The 17,683-nt window shown below is 56.7% G+C and overlaps 1 protein-coding gene and 2 long non-coding RNA genes across 4 annotated transcripts in view; 1 reads left to right on the top strand and 2 right to left on the bottom strand.

Moving 5' to 3' along the window:
* Nucleotides 1-1,306, bottom strand: part of LOC125333285 — a 71,990-nt gene extending 70,684 nt beyond the window's left edge. Inside the window, exon 1 of the long non-coding RNA XR_007206825.1 lies at nt 214-1,306. This is a non-coding gene — a long non-coding RNA (uncharacterized LOC125333285). The remainder of the gene's footprint in view (nt 1-213) is intronic.
* A 297-nt stretch (nt 1,307-1,603) lies between these two features.
* On the bottom strand, nt 1,604-5,062 carry ZIC3 (Zic family member 3). 2 transcript variants are annotated; one of them, XM_048319122.1, is made up of 3 exons: nt 3,995-5,062; nt 3,188-3,351; nt 1,604-2,672 (listed from the first exon to the last, which is right to left on the bottom strand). In XM_048319122.1, exons 1-3 carry the CDS (start codon nt 5,034-5,036, stop codon nt 2,490-2,492), a joined length of 1,389 nt encoding a protein of 462 aa, XP_048175079.1. In that variant the 5' UTR covers nt 5,037-5,062; the 3' UTR covers nt 1,604-2,489. The 2 variants fall into 2 exon arrangements, with proteins under 2 accessions (XP_048175079.1, XP_048175080.1); XM_048319123.1 differs by having other exon boundaries at nt 3,239-3,351.
* Nucleotides 5,063-6,845: 1,783 nt separating this feature from the next.
* On the top strand, nt 6,846-14,422 carry LOC125333487. The gene is made up of 2 exons (XR_007206879.1): nt 6,846-6,954; nt 13,957-14,422. It is a non-coding gene; the product is annotated as an uncharacterized LOC125333487 (long non-coding RNA).
* The last annotated feature ends 3,261 nt before the right edge of the window (nt 14,423-17,683 follow it).

The raw sequence follows: 17,683 nt of genomic DNA, 5'->3' as shown, positions 1-17,683 counted from the left end.
GGGTTGAAGATGCTACATCCTCCCGGCCACAGCTCCCCAAACAGGACAACCCCAGCCACAGCAGAGCCCCCCACGCTGCGACAGCGTTTCGGGGCCCGACAGCAGCAGGACCCGTCCCGAGATGCTCCACCGCCAGCCCTGTGCTCCCCAGAGCCCTGCACACCCCGCGCCTCTCCCCAGGTCCGAGCAAAGCAGTAACGAAACCGAGCCTACCGGCACGTTTTCCAAGCCTGGCGCGGTCCGGAGCAACGCAGACACGACCCAGGTGCGTGTCGGAGGAAAACCCGACGGCCCTCGGTGGCTCCGCTGCTCCTCGCCCGCCGCGGTGCAGCGCGGTCCCGCTCGCCCCCCGGAAGGACCCGGGCCAGCAGCGCTCCGCGTCCAGCCCCGGGCTCGGCTCTGCGCACAGCGAGAGAAAGACTTCACAGCAAAAGAGAAGCAGAGATCCATGCCTAGCCGGGGCACCTCGAAGGGAACTATTTTAACGGGCCAGTGGGGAGCTCGGGGGGTTTTGTTTGTTTTAGATGTGCAGCCGCAGAGGCTGCAATCCACCTTTCTCCCGTCCTTTTCTGCCCGAGAAACCTTTTTTCCTTTTTTTTTCCCCCCCTACCTTTGGAGGAAGGAGAGGGTAAATTTGTTCAAATGTAAATTTTAAAGCATGCAAGGTTCCGCGGGTTGCTCGCCCGAGCGGCCCCTGCGGCAACAGGAGGGGATGGGCCACCCCCGTCCTTCCACTGCGCCCCCAGTCAAGTTCAAGAGGGGCCTGTCTGGGGTCTCCCCCGGTCAGCGAAGGTGCGGCGCCCGTAGTGCAGGTCCCTGCCTGCCCCCGGCGCTGGAGTTAGCCCGCGGCAAGTCCCTGCTGCCGGAGGAGGATGCGGAGCCGTGCGCCCGGACTGGCCGCGCTCCGCCGGGGCAGCAGGCCGTCAGCATCCCCGCCGCAGCTCCGGCCGGCCCGCCGAGCAACCGGTGCCTTCCGGCCGCCGGGTGCACCAAGATTTGCCGGGGATGGGCCGTTTCCACTACCGCTCTGGTTGGTTTGGGCTCCTGTGTGACGCTGGAGAAGTTTCTCGGGTGAGATGAAACATCTCGATCCCTTTTCTCTCCTGAGGACGGGAAGGCTTTTCCGCATTCTAGTCAGAAATAAAAACAAAACAAAACAAACCAGACGATAACGGAGACAGTCCTGCCCGCCGCGAGGTCGCCCCGGGCCCCCCAGCCCGGTGTCGACGGGCCGGTCCGGCACGGCTGCCCGGCCCCCACACCCCGGCGCTGCACCCAAGGGGCGGCGGGCGCGGCGCTGCCCCCGCCCGGTACTCACCGTCGAGGACCTCCCCGTCGAGGCGGCCCCGCTGCCCCCGGCGCTCCTCTACCTCGCCAGCGCCGTGCCCCGAGCTCGGCCCGCTCGGGAAGGTGGCGAGGGAGCGAAGCCGCTGGGCGGTGGAGGGCGGGGACAAAGGGACAGGAGAAAGAGCGGCTGCGAGGAGGAGGCTTCACCCGGCATCGCCAGCTCGAAAACAACGGCCTGGCCCCGGTGGCAGCGCCAACCGGGCCCGCGACAGGACCCGCGGCTGCCCCGTGCCCCGGAGAAGGTCAAAAACGGCTCTTTCCAAAACAATAAACTTTTAATGCTAAAGCAGTTATAACCAAAAGCTGTACAGAGTTGGATTTTTTTGTTTGTTTGTTTGTATTTTTTGTTAGAAAACAATTTTTTCTCCCCCATAAATATTGTTCAGTTCCCGGCACTTTGTATCAATAATTAAATTACGAATGATAAATATGGCATCATGGGTATGTATTTACAAAAAAAGTTATTACAAAAAGGCAACTGTTATACTAAACGTCACAATCTGGGCATAATAAACACCACATCCTCATCCTGAAAAATACTGACCGACCCCATCAGACGAGAATACATTCACAAGTGTAATGCTTGGAGAGAGAGAAGGAGAAAGAGGAGAGCAGAGAAAGAAGCAGCAGGAGAGCTAGAAAAGAAAGTTCAAGACATAACAGGACTTTGGCACGGTTTAAGACTGTAAGTTTAAACAATCACCACTAAGGCGAAGGAGAATTTTCATCCTCATGTCAACATCCCACCAAAAGAAAGAAAAACAAAACAAATTAAGAATAATAAAATAGTGGGGAATTGGAGGAAGAGAGACTCAGGCAAGGAGAGGGGGGGAAAAATCAAAGAAACGACTGTGACTGAAAAAAATGAAAACAAAAAAAAGAAATCTAATCCTGAGAAAAGGACATGGGTAGTCCAGCGTCTGGGCTTGCAAAAAAAAAAAAAAATAGTAATAATTATAATATAGTAATAAAAGACCCCCCTCCAGATCCTGGCAGTTAACTAGGTGTAGCCCTATGTGGTCATCGGTGTGGAAACTCCATTTCCGTGGGAGCGAGCTGCAGTTGGCTTGGTTTGTCCTTTTTTTTTTTTTTCCTCGTTCCCAATGCATTTGGTCCAGTCTGTGGCCGGGCAGCAGCTGCCTTCACACATACCACTCATTAAAATTGGGGGGCAGTCCAGGGTTGTGGCCGGGGTTACTCTGAAGGGCAGCCGGCGGCGTTTTAGTGGAGTCCTTACTGCCGGTGGAGCCCACCGCAGGGGGGGTGGAAGACTCGTACCCCGAACTGGCTGCAGGGGAAGAGTCCGACCCCTGGGATTCGTGTACCTAAAACCAAGAGGCAGAGATGGGAGCGAGCTCGGGGCCTCCACCACCCCACTGCACCAGGCTGGGCCATTCCTCCGTGCAGGAGGGTCACTGTGGAGCCCCGGCTCAGCCTTGCCCGGCCATCAGGCCGTTCATGCCTGGCCGGCCACTGAACACCGGTGACAAACGCCTGTCTCGGCCCCTGGCCACTCCGCTGCAGCGTCCTGGTCAGGGGGGCTGCAGCATCCCAGCATGAGGGGCTGCAGCCACAGGCCAGGTTGCACCTGCACAGCCTTCCAGCGCTGAGCCACATTCTGCAAACCGGGCAGCACTTGCACCAGTGGGAGCACAAAAAGAAACTACGCCATTTCCCCGGGCTGTGCTCCAGCCACAGCCTAGACACCGGGGACTGCTCAGGCCGTGCTGGGAACATGGAGCTCAGCTCTGCCCTGCTCTGGGGGAATGAGCCCTGAGCACACCAGCGACTGAGCATCACTGCTCAGGGAAGAAAGGGCTGGAGCACTGGGGTGATTTACCTTCATGTGTTTCCTAAGTGAGCTGGGGTGGGTGTAGGATTTGTCGCACACCTTGCAGATGTAGGGCTTGTCCGAGGTGTGGACGTGCATGTGTTTCTTCCTGTCACTGCTGTTGGCGAAGCGCCTGTCGCAGCCCTCAAACTCGCACTTGAAAGGCTTCTCACCTGTGAAATTTAGAGAGGGTGAAGGAGGGCCATTCCCCTCTCCATCCCCACCCGCCTCCTCCCAGGACAACATCTGCCGTGCTCGCCCCACCTTAGGGATGCACAAGCACCACAACAAATGAAGAAGGGGAAGATGGACAGCAAGGTTTGTTACGTGTCGGATAAATTTGGATCAGCCTTTATTACTTCTAACTCACCTCCCGCCAGGCCCACGCTGGGCTCCAGCAGGGAAGGCGGCTGGGTGAGCTTGGGGAGGGAGAAAACCAAAGATAAATTCAGCGGCTCGGACAGCTTTACAGGACCTACTCGAGGATACAAGCCAAAGTACGTTTGCTTCCAACCTTCCCCCTCTCTTCCCTCCACCAATGCAGGAGGGCTGAAGAAAAGTCGGGGCTGCAAATAAAAATACTTTGACAAAAGTATCGCCGATTTAATTAGGAGAGACGCCAATCAGGCCTAAAAATAAAAAAGGAGCGGAAGTCACCGAAAATGAGATTCATCCGCATTTCTACGGTTCTCTCCGCACAAGCGCTCAGGAGGCCGAGAGCGGAGGCAGCGCCGCGCACCTCACGCGCCGGCGGCTGCCGGCCCGTCCCCGCAGCCCCGCGTCCCGGGTGGGGGAACACACGGACACGGGCCTTACCTGTGTGCGTCCGCTTGTGAATCTTGAGGTTCTCGGAGCGGGCAAAGATCTTGCCACAGCCCGGGAAGGGGCAGGGAAAGGGCTTCTCCCCCGTGTGCACCCGAATGTGGTTCACCAGTTTGTATTTCGCCTTGAAGGACTTGCCTTCCCGCGGACACTCGTCCCAGTAGCAGATGTGGTTGTTCTGCTCGGGCCCCCCGACGTGCTCCATGGTGACGTGGGTCACCAGCTCGTGCATGGTGCTGAAAGTCCTGTCGCAGCTCTTCTTGGGCCGGCTGAGCTGGCTCTCGTCGAGCCACTTGCAGGACAATTCTTGCTTGATGGGTTGGCGCATATACCGAAAGAAAGCGCCGGGGCCATGGTGGTGATGGTGGTGGTGGTGGGCAGCCACATTCATGCCCATATTCATATTCATGTGGTTGTAGTTGTGGAACTGGGCGCCGGCGTAAGGGTCCGTGCGGGGGCTGGAGACGGCCCGGTAGGGATCCGGCCGCCCGAAGAGGTCCCCGCGCAGCCCCAGATGCATCTGCCCGTTGTCCACATGCCCGTTGGGGGATGTGTGGCTCGGGCTCTGCTCGTGCAGCCCCGGGAAGAGCAGGTACCCCGGGGTGTCCGGGATGCCGCCGGGGCCGTGCAAGCCGCCGGGGGAGCCGCCGAAGAGCCCGTGCTGCGCTGTGCCGGAGGCGGCGTCCGCGATGCCGGAGCCGCGGTTGCGGAACAGAAAGTCGCGGGTGGAGTTGAAGGCGGCGGCCCCGCCGTAGGAGGGCACCTGGCCGGCGTGGTGGTGGTGATGGTGGTGGTGGCCCAGGGCGCTGGCGTAGCCCGGCGCCTGCGGCGTGAACGCCGAGCTCTGCCCGGCGGCGAGGTCGTGCGGGGCCGCGTTCAGCTTGAAGGCGGCGGCGTGCGAGGAGTCCCCGAAGGGGCCCAGCCCCATACCGCCGCCGGCGGCATCGCGACCCGGCATCTCGTGGTGGCGGGGCGCCGCGAAGCCGCCCACCCCCAGCGCTGGGAACTGCGGCCCTCCGTCCAGCAGCATCGTCATGGGCGCGGGGCCGTCGGCGCGGCAGCAACCTGCCCGCTCCCCCCTCCTCCCGCCCGCCCCCAAAAGAGTACAAAACCACCTCAAAACGCACCCCTACCCCGCCTCCCGCTGCGGGCAGGCGCGGCCCCGGCCGCAGGCGGGCAGCGAGGCGAGCACTCCCCGGCCGACACAAAAAAAAACCCCAAAACAACAACCCACAAAAAAAAAAAAAAAAAAAAAAAACAAAAACCAAAAAAAACCAAACCAAAAAACTCAAAACAACCAGCCCCAAAACAGCCACCCGCCCCCCGAGGCGCCCGCCCCCCGCGCCGGGCCGGGCGGCGCAGCAGGGCGAGGAGGCGCAGCACGGCCCCGCTCCCGCTCGGCGCCGTCGGGGCACTGACGGGGCGCCCGTCCGCGCCTCGCACATAAAACCAACTCCGGGGCCAGGCCGCGCCGCGCCAATGGGGAGCCGCGCGCCGCCGATCACCTGACCCACCGCCCGCCGCCCCATTGGCGGCGCCGCGCTTGATTGGCACGCGCCCCGCGCCGCCGCGGTCGCTGATTGGGCGCGCGCGCCTCGCAGGTAGAGCGGGGGCAGCGGGGGGGGGGCCCGGGACCGGCCCGGGGGCGGCGGGAGCCCCCCGAAGCCCCGCGGAGCGGCCCCGGCCCCGGCCCCGGCCCCGACCCCGGCCGTGCGTGTCCCCCCGGCTCTGTGCGCGCTGCCGCCGCCGCCGCCCCCTCCCCGCGTCCCGCTGTGTCCCGCAGCCCGTGCCCTCCCAGCGCCGCCCCACGTCGCGCGGGATGCTCGCCCTAGGCGGCGCGGCGGGGAGGCGTAAAGCCGCTGCAAAGCCGCCGCGTTGATTCAAAAATAAAATTTAATTTTAAAAAAATGGCTAAAGCCGTGCGTATTTACAGTTTATTTATATATACATACATACATACACATATATATGTATATACTTTATATATTTATTTTATTTTTCTGTTCATTTTTTATCCTTACTGACTAAACATGAGAGCAGAAAGGCCCGCACCGTGCGTGGAGAGCCCGATCCTGCCCCTCAGCCTCGGGGCTCAGCGCGACCGACCCGGGGTTCACCCCGCCGGCCGAGTCCAGCCCCCTTTTCCCCCCCCTCGCTCCGTCCCTCACCCCCTGCTCACCCGCGGAGCGCGGCCGAGCAGCGCCCGGCACGGCGGCTCCTGAGCTGGTTTTTTCCTACTCTTGTTTATTCTTTCTTTCGCTCTTTCTCTCTTTCTTTCTCCTGTCTTTTTTTTTTTTTTTTTTTTAATTTTATTTTGCAAGGGCAATGTTCTGCCTTGGAATAATTATCAGTGGCAGACAGCGCTATAAATCCACTCATTTTCTGTTCTGGAAAGCATTTGCAAAGAACTATGGGGAGCAACAGTGGAAATAAAAGGCAGAAAGAAAGATGGCTGTAATTGTAATATCCTGAGGTTTGCTGAGCCCCCAAGTCTGGCTATTGGGCAGGTCTCAGGCTCGCCGCCGGCTCTCTGCAGGAAACGTAAAATCTGATCAAGTTCAGAGACGCATTGAGAGCCCGCTTCAAGCAGCGCTTTATAACCGCGGCCCTTTCACATTCTTCCCCCCAGTCAGCCCCGGGAAAGGCTTCATCTTCTTTTTTTTAAGGTTTGCAGGGAGTGAGGGGAAAAAAAAAATTAGAGAGAGCAAAAGAAAGGAAAAGAAAAGAAAAGAAAAGAAAAGAAAAGAAAAGAAAAGAAAAGAAAAGAAAAGAAAAGAAAAGAAAAGAAAAGAAAAGAAAAGAAAAGAAAAGAAAAGAAAAAAGAAAAGAAAAGAAAAGAAAAAGAAAGGAAAAAAGCCACCGATATAAAATCTCCCCAAGAGATAACACCGGTGCCCGTCAAACACTCAAATTTCCCAGGCCACAGTCGCCAAGAACAGTTCTAAAGTTGGAAGGTGAGTCCCTCACTGCCGTTAGTGCACGATCGCAGCAGAGCAGGAGGCGGGAGCGCGGGGACCCGCCCTGGGGGGGACCCACCGGGGGGGACCTACCGGGGGGGTCGGGGCCGCCTTCTTGCTCTCCCGCTACACCCCGCGGCTGTTCCGCGGGAGGCGTGAGACCTGGCAGGATCGTAGCCCTTCCTTCCCGCGGCTCGTCCGGGAGCCCGGGCGCGGGGAAGCCGGGACAGGGCCAGGGATACCCGGTCACAAACCTACGGCCCCCGGGGGTGGCGGGGCGAGATCGCGCACCCACCTTGCTGCTCCGCTGAGGCTCTACCTCCCTATCTCCGGAGGGCTGCGGCGGGGTCATTAATTACCTCCCGCACGTGTCGGGTTTTCTCGACAGCAACCGACCCCCAATAAAAAAAAAATAATAAGAAAGAAAGAAAGAAAGAAAAAAAAAAAAAAAAAAAAAAAAAGGGGGTGGGGGGGGATTCAATTGTTCCCGTCAGCTGAGCGCCGGGGAGGGCAGCGCCTCTGAAGTCGCCGACCTGGGGCGACGGAGGGCGACTGACCCCTGCTTGTGCAGAGGCCTCACGTGTGGCATTGTGTCTCCAATGGGTGGGACGCGCCGGGGCCGGGCCGGGCCAGACCGGTGGCGGAGCTGCCCTGCCCGCCCAGGTGCCCACGCCTCGCGGGGCTGCGGCTGCTCCGACCGGGCGGCGTGGGAAGGGAGGCACGGGTGTAGGCTGGGAAACCCTCCGGCTCGGAGAGAAAGAGCGAGTGTGGCTCCACGGCGGCAGAAGCTTAAAAAATAAATAAATAAAAATTAAGTTTCTCCTAAAGAAAATCTCGCCGCGTCGGCAACGGCGGGACCACGGGGCTTCGGGAAAAATATCCCGAGGATTTGAGACTGGGAAGTAAAACGAAGAGATCGTAGCTTCAGACGAGGACTCCTCGTTTCGGGAGGATTTGGTGGCCACAGCCCTGCCTTGCAGCTTGCGGACCGGGCTACATCAATTAACCTATAAATATCTTTTTATACGTTTCCCACTTCTGCTCTACCAACTTTGCCTGGGTGTGTGCACCCGGCAGCATTCACACTGGCATACTGGCACTATTTACACCCCATCCCTTCCTGACTGGAATTTGCCAATTCCGGGACAAAAATTGTATAAAACGAGGGGTTTTTTTCTTAAGGCATTGTCTGATTTTTTCCCTTGCTGAGCTTTCGGAATATATATGTATATATAACATATTTTGTACTTTATCACTTTAGTAAATTCCATTTTTATTCAGCCGTATTTCTGGCCAAATCCAATTTATTTTCCAGAAGTCAGGGAACCTCGCATCTCTTCCGTTTTAAAATCTATCTCAATTGCAAACGTGCAAACAACAGCTACCGGAAAAGTAGTCTCGCAGGCTCCCTTCTCCCCCTGTGTTCCCAATGCGGGGGGAAGGCAGAGAAAGATCCCGTGCTTTACGTCAAGAACAAATATTGTGCAATTCTCCACCACCTTTTTTTTTTTCCCTTTTTTTCTTTTTTTTTTTTTTTTTTTTCCTTTGAGTGATTTTGGAACTTAAGAGCTACAAAAATGTTAAGACCCCTGGAAAGCGATGCGGATCCCTCCGTGCCCAGAGCCAGCCGGTGCCCGGCTCCCGTGCGTGCCCAGCACGGCGGACCGGGACCTCCCTGCCGGGCTCCCCTCGGTGCTGCCCTGGCCGGAGGACTCCCGGGGCTTAACGCTGCCGGGTCCCACCCCGGCACGGTCCGGAGAGCCTTGCCAGGGAGAAGACCGCAAGGTCTGGGCCCTCCGGCGCAGGAGGGAAACACTGTCCCCACTGGATGCCCACTCGTTATGGCAGATTTCGCAGCAGGGCAGGGGCAGGTGAAGTTTCAACAACGGCTCCAGGTGTGGCAGGTCGGTGGCTCCGTGGATTTCCCTCGTCCCTTACACCGAGGGTGCGAGGAAAAGGCAAAACAAACCCGGGATAACAGCAACAAAAGTCCCCTCACACTGAGCTGCGAGCCGGCGGCGAGGGGAATATCCATCCACCCTAAAGAGCTTTTAAACCGCGCTGTATCGCGGTTAAATGAATATCCTTAACAAGCGTAAAGACAAGTAGTTTTTCTCCTGCCATAAACATATTGCATCTCCGGTGTAATTATATGCAAACCAGGAGCGAACGAGACGTTTCCATTGTAGCTGTCACTCAGCGGAGGGGGAAGCGCATGTACATTTGAACTTCAGAGATCCGGACTGGAGTAAACAGGTCTGAACTTCGGCAAGGGGAGGGAGCGAGGAATATCAAAGGCCAGACGGAGGCAGGCAGAAAGACTTGAGTGGGGAGGAAGCGTAGGTGCCAGCGAGCTCCATCCTGCAGCCCGGGGAGCAGGGCCGGACCGGCACCGGCAACCTCCCCCGCGGACCAGGGTTTGTTGCTCGTTCTGTGGTGGTGGGGAGAAGTTTCCCTCCCAAAATGAAGATCAGCTACGCGGGAAATATGCATCGGGCTCGGGAGCGAGTGGGGAAACCACGAGGACCAGTTCAAGTGCTGCAGAATAAATTGTGTCCTACCACTGTAACGGGGCCGAGGCAAACCTAGGGACAGGGGACAACGGGTGTCGCAGCCCTGCGGGGAGCTGAGGCCGCTCCCTGCACCTTGAGGTGCCCGCGCACCGGAGTGACCCCAGGGAAGGCCACCCTCTGGAAGGGGGAAACACTCACTCGTCATCTCCCCCACCCTCTACCCCTCGCTAAGCCATTAGAAGGAGGAACGGTGCACGCCCGGGAGCGGGCAGTCGGGGAAGCCGGGGCCTAGGCACCCCGGACCGGCCGAGAGCATTCGCACTCTCCGGCCGCCCCCTTGAAAACCCCCCCACGCCTTTGAGGAGCAGAGAGAGTGGGGGGAAGTGGCGAATATCTCAATCAGCGAGGAGGTGACCTGTGACCCGGAGGGTGGCTCTATTGTCCCGCTGTTGCGGGGGACACAGACTTTAGTCAGCCTTTCTGCGTGACTGAGCCCTGAGGGGCAACCGCAAGCCCAGGGCTCCGGGGAGGCATCCCGGCCTCGGGAGTCGCCAGGACGGCATCAGCAGCCGGGGCAGAGCCGCGCCCTTCCCCAGCGTGCCCAGGCCGCTGCCTTCTCGCCCCGGCTTCTTTCCGAACTCGCACACGGAATACGCGGCCCCCTCGTGCCCTGAGTCTTTCTCCGGGAGCCAGGCGGGGTTGAGCAGACCCTCCCCACCCAGTGGCGAGCACCGGTGGACGGAGAGGCCCCAACGGGTGACCCTAGTCGTGCTGAGTTGGGGTTTGACCTGCAGAGATTCTCCGAGGAGACGATGGGGATAAAACGAGAGGAAGAACAAGGAAGGGTTGTCCCGGGAGGAGCCCTCGCCCCAATTCTTCAGCCTGTCGGCCCCGTGAGCGGAGCTGCGGGAGCCGCCCCTGCCCGCCCGGCGGCGGCGGCCGGGCCAGGCACGAGGCGGCGCTGCGGAGCGGCCCGGTCCGGCCCCGACGGCCGCCGAGACTCTCCCGGCTCTGGGCACTGCCCCGCGCCCCTGCCCGCGCACGGACGGGTCCCCCGAACCCGGCCCGTTAGGCGGAGGATATGGGACAGGCACCCATGGGGCTCTGTCCCCGTATCAACCCGGCTCCCGCTCGTTCCCGGGCCCGCCCGTCTGTCCTCGCAGCCTCACAGCAAGTGTAAACCCGGGCAACAAACCCGCTCCCCGGGGGCAAATCGCCCCGCTTGAACCGGCACCTCTACTGGCTCTAAACAGCGGTCTCTAGCCGCCGAGGGTCAGCCCCGGGAAGCTGCCGAGCTCCGGGAGGGCAGACTCAGGCCCATCCTGGGGACCCTCCGCAGCCTGCAGCACGTCCCCGAGGCGGCTGCGGAGACACCCCGGGGTGTGCCGGGGCTCGAGCGCTCTTCCCGTTGCCGGGAGCCCCAGGAGAGAACGTGGGGGTTCCTCTCGCTTCCAGCTCTTCTCCCCCAGCGCGGGGCACAGCGGCGGCCCGAAGCTGGAGGGCCAGCAAGGGAGTCACCGCTCCCCGTGGCCCCGGGCTGGGACCTGAGACCGACCGGGACTCCCCGGAGCGAAGCCGTTTAGTGCCCAGGCGGAGCAGAGATCTGAGGGGGGCTGCAGGTGGGCCCGAGTCCGGCGGTCGGGTCACAGGCTCAAGTGTCGGCTCCTGCGCATCGGCGGGCACACCGATAGCGGGCACCGAGGGTGTTTCCCGCAGCCAGCATTCCATGAAGACGGGGACACGACTTCGCCAGCCCCGAGGATGTGTTGGAACAAGGCGTTGAACGATTTAAAGTATTTTAAACAATTAAACGACGACTTTGCACTGCTCGCCTTTCTCCATCCTCTCTCCGGCCGCATCGCCCAGCGACTCTCCCCTCAACGCCCGGGGCTTTTCCCCAAGGTGTCGGGGAGAGAACCAAGCTCCCCTTCTCTCTCCGGCCCGGGACACATCCCCGACGGTCCCCCTGGGTGATCTGCCCACCCCTTTTTCTCCTGTGTTCTTTTCCTCCCCGGGACAGGCGGTGCCGCCGCACAGCTGCGGGGTCTGACCCGCTCCCTCTCCTTTCGCCCCCGCCCCACTCCTTTCGCCAACGAGGGCAGCGCTCCGGTGGCGCATCCAGCCCGCAGCCCCGACGGGCTCCAGCAGTCCCGGGCACCATGGGTCGGCGGGGGCTGGGCGGCCGCGGAGCCCGGGGGGAACCGGGCTCAACCCTCGCACGCTTCCCTGGGTTAAATAGTCCTGCAAATAGGAGACGCTTTCACCGGTAAAACCCGCTCGAAGCTTTGGGGCCAAGGCGAGTGAATCACAGCGGTGCGGAGTGGGGCGGGGGTTTCTGTCCGAACGTCCCCCTCTGCCTGGGTTCGGGTTGCACCGCGGTGGTTCATCCCCTGCCTGTGTCCGCGGGGCTTCGGGGAGAGCCAGCTCCATTCCTGCTGCCGATATCCCCACACAGACGTCCCGTCGCGGGTCTGACCCCATCTCTTCTGTATTTTTGCTATGGAATACCCCCAGGACCCGCTCTGAGGGACGTGGGCGTGCAGGGATCGCACCCGGGCCCCTGGGGGCAGAGACGGGCCCCCGCGGTACGATTAACCCGCCTGTAAACGATGTGTTTGCCACGAGGTGAGGGAGTCTATGCCTTTTAAAGGACTTTTATTCCCCTACCCGGAGAATCAGTTCCATAACGAGAACCTTGGGCAGAGGCGGGGGAGACGGCGGTAGAAAAGGTGCGTCAAGTGATCAAGCCCGGAGCGGGCAGTGCCGGGGGGAGGGAGGGCTTGCGACAATCTGGGCTTCGATGAGGTCCGCACCAAAATTAAAATAAAATAAATTTTTATAAAAGAAAAAAAATTTTAAAAAAAGAAAGTGATAGAGATCAAGAGAGAGAAACAAAGATAAATCCAAAAAGCAACCAAGCAAACGGAAAGCCCCATCACAGCCCTTCAGCTGCGGCTCCCAGATTAAGGCAGTTCTGTGCCCTCGTTGCGTTTCAATTCTCTCGGCGGGGCTGCGAGCTCGCGGAGCCGGCGGGTGAGCGCTGCGGGCAGGCTGCGGGCAGGGCTGCCCGCGAGACTCCACATCCTCTCAAGTTTTCAAAGCCAGGAAACAGCCATTTCCCGCTACCTTACCCCGTTCCCCAATAGCTTTCAAGGCGTCCACGTTTATTTTAAAAACTCTTCTGAGAGCCGTAGTAAATTGAGTTTGCTTGTAGCTACAAAGGAGAAAGTTAACCATTTGTCTCTGCTGTTGTATAGGCAGCTAGTTGTTTTAATTAAAGGGTGGGGATCCGTGATATATACACCAGATAAAAGCAAATGCACAGAATAAACTAATTAAAACATTGTGTTTGGAACACATTTTATTTCTTTTTTTGATCTTAGTTGTGTTTTAAAGAAATGTCAGTGCACTATAAAGCAACCTTATTTCCCTTATAGTGTGCGGCGCTTTTCAAAGGCTAGTGTGATATATTTTAGAAAAGAAATCCCGCTGTGAAAGCTTGCGTGTCTTCTCTTTACCAAACTAAGCTGTTGTCAATCATGCCAAGGCATAACCAATCACCAAGTCCCTTTTTGGAAAGCAGCTCATCCCGCTGTGCTTTTATATATCACACCGCAGCATGTTTAGATGCGTTTTTACTATCACTTCAGGAGCGGTGACTGATGAGAGCGCAGTTACAGTACCGGCTTCCCCAAACGCCGGAGTTATTAACAATTTGCCTGGCTATTGTGTGCGTGTCTTTCTCTCCCTCCTCCCTTTTTCCTGTCTCACGTTGCCTCTATTTGTCATGGACACGAAGATGCAGGGAATATTGGGCCTGGGCGGGGGGGGGGGAGGGGGGGTTGGCTTCCGAGGTGCCCATCACCTGCCCGGGAAGGGGTGACAGGATGTTTCGTGGCTGCCCAGACACGGGGAGGGAGAAGCCCCGCGGCTCGGAGCTCTCCCGATAGCACCGCGAAAAAAAATGAGGACACCCACCTTGTAACGTGCTCGCCCATTCCACTCCCGGCTGAGGAGAGCCCCGGTGCGAAGTCCCTGGGCCCCTGCAGCCGGATTTCCCCGTCCCGCCGCTCCTGAGCCCCCACGGGGGTTCCGCGGCCCGCCGGGGTCCGGCTCCGGGCGGAGAAACGGCAGAGCACGACGAGGTGTGTGCCGGGACATGAGCCACACCGATACGGGGCGCGACAATACCGCCAGTATTTCCTTTCCCCTTTAACGCGGAGCCCCGAAATCGTTGCAGGGACGCCGCGTTTACCTCTTGATCCCGACAGCAAGTGAGAAAAAAAATAGACATTTATTCTTTTTGCTGAATTTCTAGACCCTAATTGAAGACAAGTGGCAAATGGTTTTTATTAAAACCCGCCTCCAATTCCGGGCGTTTCCAGACAAACTGTGCAAACCTCTGGCATCGTTCACGTACAGACACATCCAATATTTCTCTGTTCAATAATATATCGATATCATCTGGTTTTGTATCTCTTTCCAGGCGCAAATTTCAGGGACTCGGTTGTGCACAGATCCCCCGGCGGGTCCTTTGATATGACTCTGTCAGAGACCACAGAAAAGGGAGTCGGGAGAGACGGGCACCCCCGACTCCCCTCCGCCTTCCAAGACGACCTGAGCATAAAGACTGCCGATGCTCAACCTATTTACAGAGATCCTCCACGTTGCTCCATCATTTTATCTCACAAGATTTCGCACCGCTCGTTTGCGGGAAAAGGCTGCACATTTTCCCCAGAATTTGGGGTCTCCCCACGGTCCTTGTGCGGATTCGGTTGTACCGGGAGACACGAAATTATTTTGTCGTTTGCCTTAAAAACGGGGCAGATGCGGGCATTTATTTCTATTTTATTTCTCGTTTAACTCAGAGGCAGCAGTGGCTGCTGCATCCCATCCACCCTGAAACGAGAATTGCAAATGGACCCGTGGCTTAGTGGTGGAGGGGGGAAAAATTAAAAAAAAAAAAATATATTCTTTCAATACCTGGCACTTCGGATGCCGGGACCCGCCCCATGCCCTCCCCATTTGCCCTGCAGGAAGAAGCTCTCGGGCATCCGCGCTGTTGCTCCGCATCCGTGGAAAACACCTGCGCCCATCTCGCTCCCCCGCAGGACTGGAGAACCCCACAGCCCCAGAGTCACACCATCCCAGGACCCTCGGAACGGCGCTTGGTGAAAGCGGGGGGCGAGCAGGGAATGCTGCCGCAATGCCACAGCCCCTCCTCACCCCGCAAAGGGGTGTGTGGCTTCCAGCCTCACCTGTTGTGTCGTGTTCCCCCCTCCATACGAACAGTAATGAGCCTTTTTCTTTGAATTTCCTCTGCATCAGGCAGAGGAAAGGTCCTCCTTTTGTCCTGCATTTCCCCCCTTCCCCCAAAAACTTGTCTCTTTGACCCTCCTCCAAATCGATGCTTTGAGCAGGTCTCAGCCCTTCTGGCCACCTTGTCGGGTCATGCAATGGGACCATGCAGAGCTCCACACGTGCCAGAGCTGCTGTTGCATTTCTGGGAGATTCGCACTGTTCCTCCCGCCCTAAATCTACCCCAAAGAGGACTTTCTGCCCCTTTATCCAACTTTCAGAGGGCAGAATTGGAGCCGGTGCTCTCTGGGGGCTTGGTAGGAACCATGCTGAGAGGAGGGGGCTGTAGGGGCAGAGACTTCCCAGCTGGAGGCCATTTTCTGGGGACAGGAGGCCACCTGCATAGTCACTGGTCTCAGGGCATTCTCACCCGTTTAGGACACCAAAGGCCCTGAAACTGAGGAGCAGTGTGCTGATGTGACACTTGGCAGGCTGGGGCTGAGGGGCAGCTTCCCACACTGAGGACCAGCACTCGTGTGCCAGCATAAGTCACAGCACAGACCCTGTTGTCTCATGCCTTGGATCAGAAATACTGCAACTACTGCCACTCCCAGGGACTCTGCACATAGAACATGGGACATGGGTGCTTTGCCTGCTCAGGGGAGGAGCCCTCCCACAGCTTTGTTGGCAGAAGAAGGCACCCTGTGGCAGAAGCACCTGATGGAATTGCAATAAAACAGATACAGATGCAGGTGCCAGGAAAGCTTTAACATCACCTGCACAAGCCTGCCGAAGAAGTTGTTATCAGGTCTCCAACACTGAAAAGATTCTCTTTAAAACAGTTTTCAAATATTGCTGTTTCAAAATGCTTGATCCTTTCCACCTCCATAGCTTTGCATTTCCTGAACCTTCACAGGGCAGAGATACATTTACTTGGCTTTACATGGCTTTTCTTCTCTAAATAATTAGTTTAGCAAATGTTAAAAAAAAAAAAAAAAAAAAAAAACCAACTACCCAAAAAACCACGTAAAACCCAAAGGTAAAAAAAAAAAAAAATACAAGATATCCTCCAGCCCAAAGATCCAGACAGTACACACAACACTAAAATGAACCTCCTCAAATGCAGGGGGTAAAAAATCCAGCTCCACAGTAAGAACTAGAGAACCTTAGAAATGACCAGTTTTATCAGCTTCCTCCCAAGTTGCCAGGAAGGCACTGTACGAGTGTCGCTCACCACTGCTATGACCCCCTTCCTGCAGCATTCAAGGTGAGAGGTGGCCAGGTGGGAGGCAGAGTGCACGGGGGTGGGTGTCCCCTGTGTGTCCCCCCAGCCCGAGAGGCTGTGCAAAGTGCAGGATGCTCACCCTAGACAGGGACACAGCACACCACATCTGTGCCGCTGCAGCGCAGGATTTCACTTCCCAACAGTAGCAGAAGTATTGATCCCTCTAAAAGGTAGGATTTGGGCCTTAAGGTCTTTAGCTCATTTTTCCACATGAAAAGTTTTCCACCTTTCCCCTAGTGCCAGATTTGGGAAGAGAAGCAGCTCACATCATGGCAGGTTTCCCTGCCAAGCGCTGCTGCCGGGAATGCACACTCCCCATCTTGAAGCAGCATCAGCCGCTGGATGAGTTACCTGCAGGTTTGCACAAATCCCGAAGTTCCCCATACAGCACAGGCAGCTGCTCCAGCAGGGAAACATTCACCAGGAGGGACGCAGAAAAGCCCAAAAAGCAAAGCAAAGCTTAAAAATTTTGAAAAAATCTCTATGACAAATTCTTCAGAGGAAGCCTAAAGATGCAAGTCCAGCAAAACCAGTGGCCTGGAGTCATGCTGGAAGTGCAGCTGTCCCTTTGCTGTTCCAACCAGCAGCATTCAGAAAATACTGCATTTTCCTACTATACACAACCATCCCCTGCAAAACTCATCCCATAAGTCCCAAGCTGAGGTTTAACTTACTCAAACCAGTGATGCCCCTCCCCTGCTGGCAGCTAAGGCAGCGCTGAGGTGCTCTGCAGGTGTGAAGCGCTAACATAGGGGCAGCATGGGCCTGATTAGGCTGCTCTCACCCAATCTGGGGGTCCCAGCCTAAACAAAAGTAAATCCCCCAACCCCACACTGCCACCGAGTTGGCAGATTTGTGCCCGTTGACCTTAATGAGGATTCAGTTGGAGGAAAGCAGGCTAAACATTGGATTGGTATCTGGAGAGACGTAAACAGGATTTCTAGCTTTACACTGGAAATTATATCCATTTTGAATTTACAATGTATTACTGTTAGATTGCCTCCTTCAGAAGTGTAGATTTTGTTGGTGGACATCATTTTACACACACTTTTAGAGTGAAGATAGGAAATCAAAATCTTCCAAATCCATCTGCCTGTGACAGTGTGTCAAGGAACAGCACACGAATGGCTATGTTGGCTTTCTTCTTCATGGGGTGAAAATTAATTTGGGGTCCTCAAATCCTCACCAGGAAGATAATAATGTTTAAATAAAGTGGATGGCCTGAGCTCTCCAGCAGTTCCCAACTTTTGCTGGTATTGACAGCAATTAGATGGACCCTCTGGAAACAGGGTTCTGGGCCCCTGAGGATGAAGCTGTGTGTGCTTTCAGCCTCACTAAATCCCAGGCAAGAATGAATTTTTTGGAGGTGCAGATGTTGGCATTATTTAGCTGATATTTTACAGATGCTGTTGTATAGTTCTGATACATTTCTTCATGAATTCCGTGTCATTTTGTATTTTTTACTGAACTCCAGAGAGCAGACAGAAAGATTATTTGGGTTGGAAAGTTTTCAGGGTATGGAAGCAAATGATACCCAGACTAACTGTGGTATCACTATAATAATATATATAATTATAATAATTTCCACCTTGAGAATTAGGAGCTGCATAAAACAGCAGCATAAAATTGG

The sequence above is a fragment of the Corvus hawaiiensis genome, chromosome 14 (assembly GCF_020740725.1).
Source record: "Corvus hawaiiensis isolate bCorHaw1 chromosome 14, bCorHaw1.pri.cur, whole genome shotgun sequence".
Lineage (NCBI taxonomy): Eukaryota > Metazoa > Chordata > Aves > Passeriformes > Corvidae > Corvus > Corvus hawaiiensis.
This window is presented reverse-complemented; position numbering and strand designations above follow the sequence as displayed.

Bases quoted from the DNA above. Each gene is read 5' to 3' on its own strand.
- ZIC3 (XM_048319122.1), bottom strand. From the start codon at position 5,036: ATGACGATGCTGCTGGACGGAGGGCCGCAGTTCCCAGCGCTGGGGGTG. The intron at 3,352-3,994 runs GTAAGGCCCGTG...TAAATTTCACAG, and splicing joins TCACAAGCGGACGCACACAG to GTGAGAAGCCTTTCAAGTGC. The intron at 2,673-3,187 runs GTAAATCACCCC...TCTTGGTTTTAG, and splicing joins CACTTAGGAAACACATGAAG to GTACACGAATCCCAGGGGTC.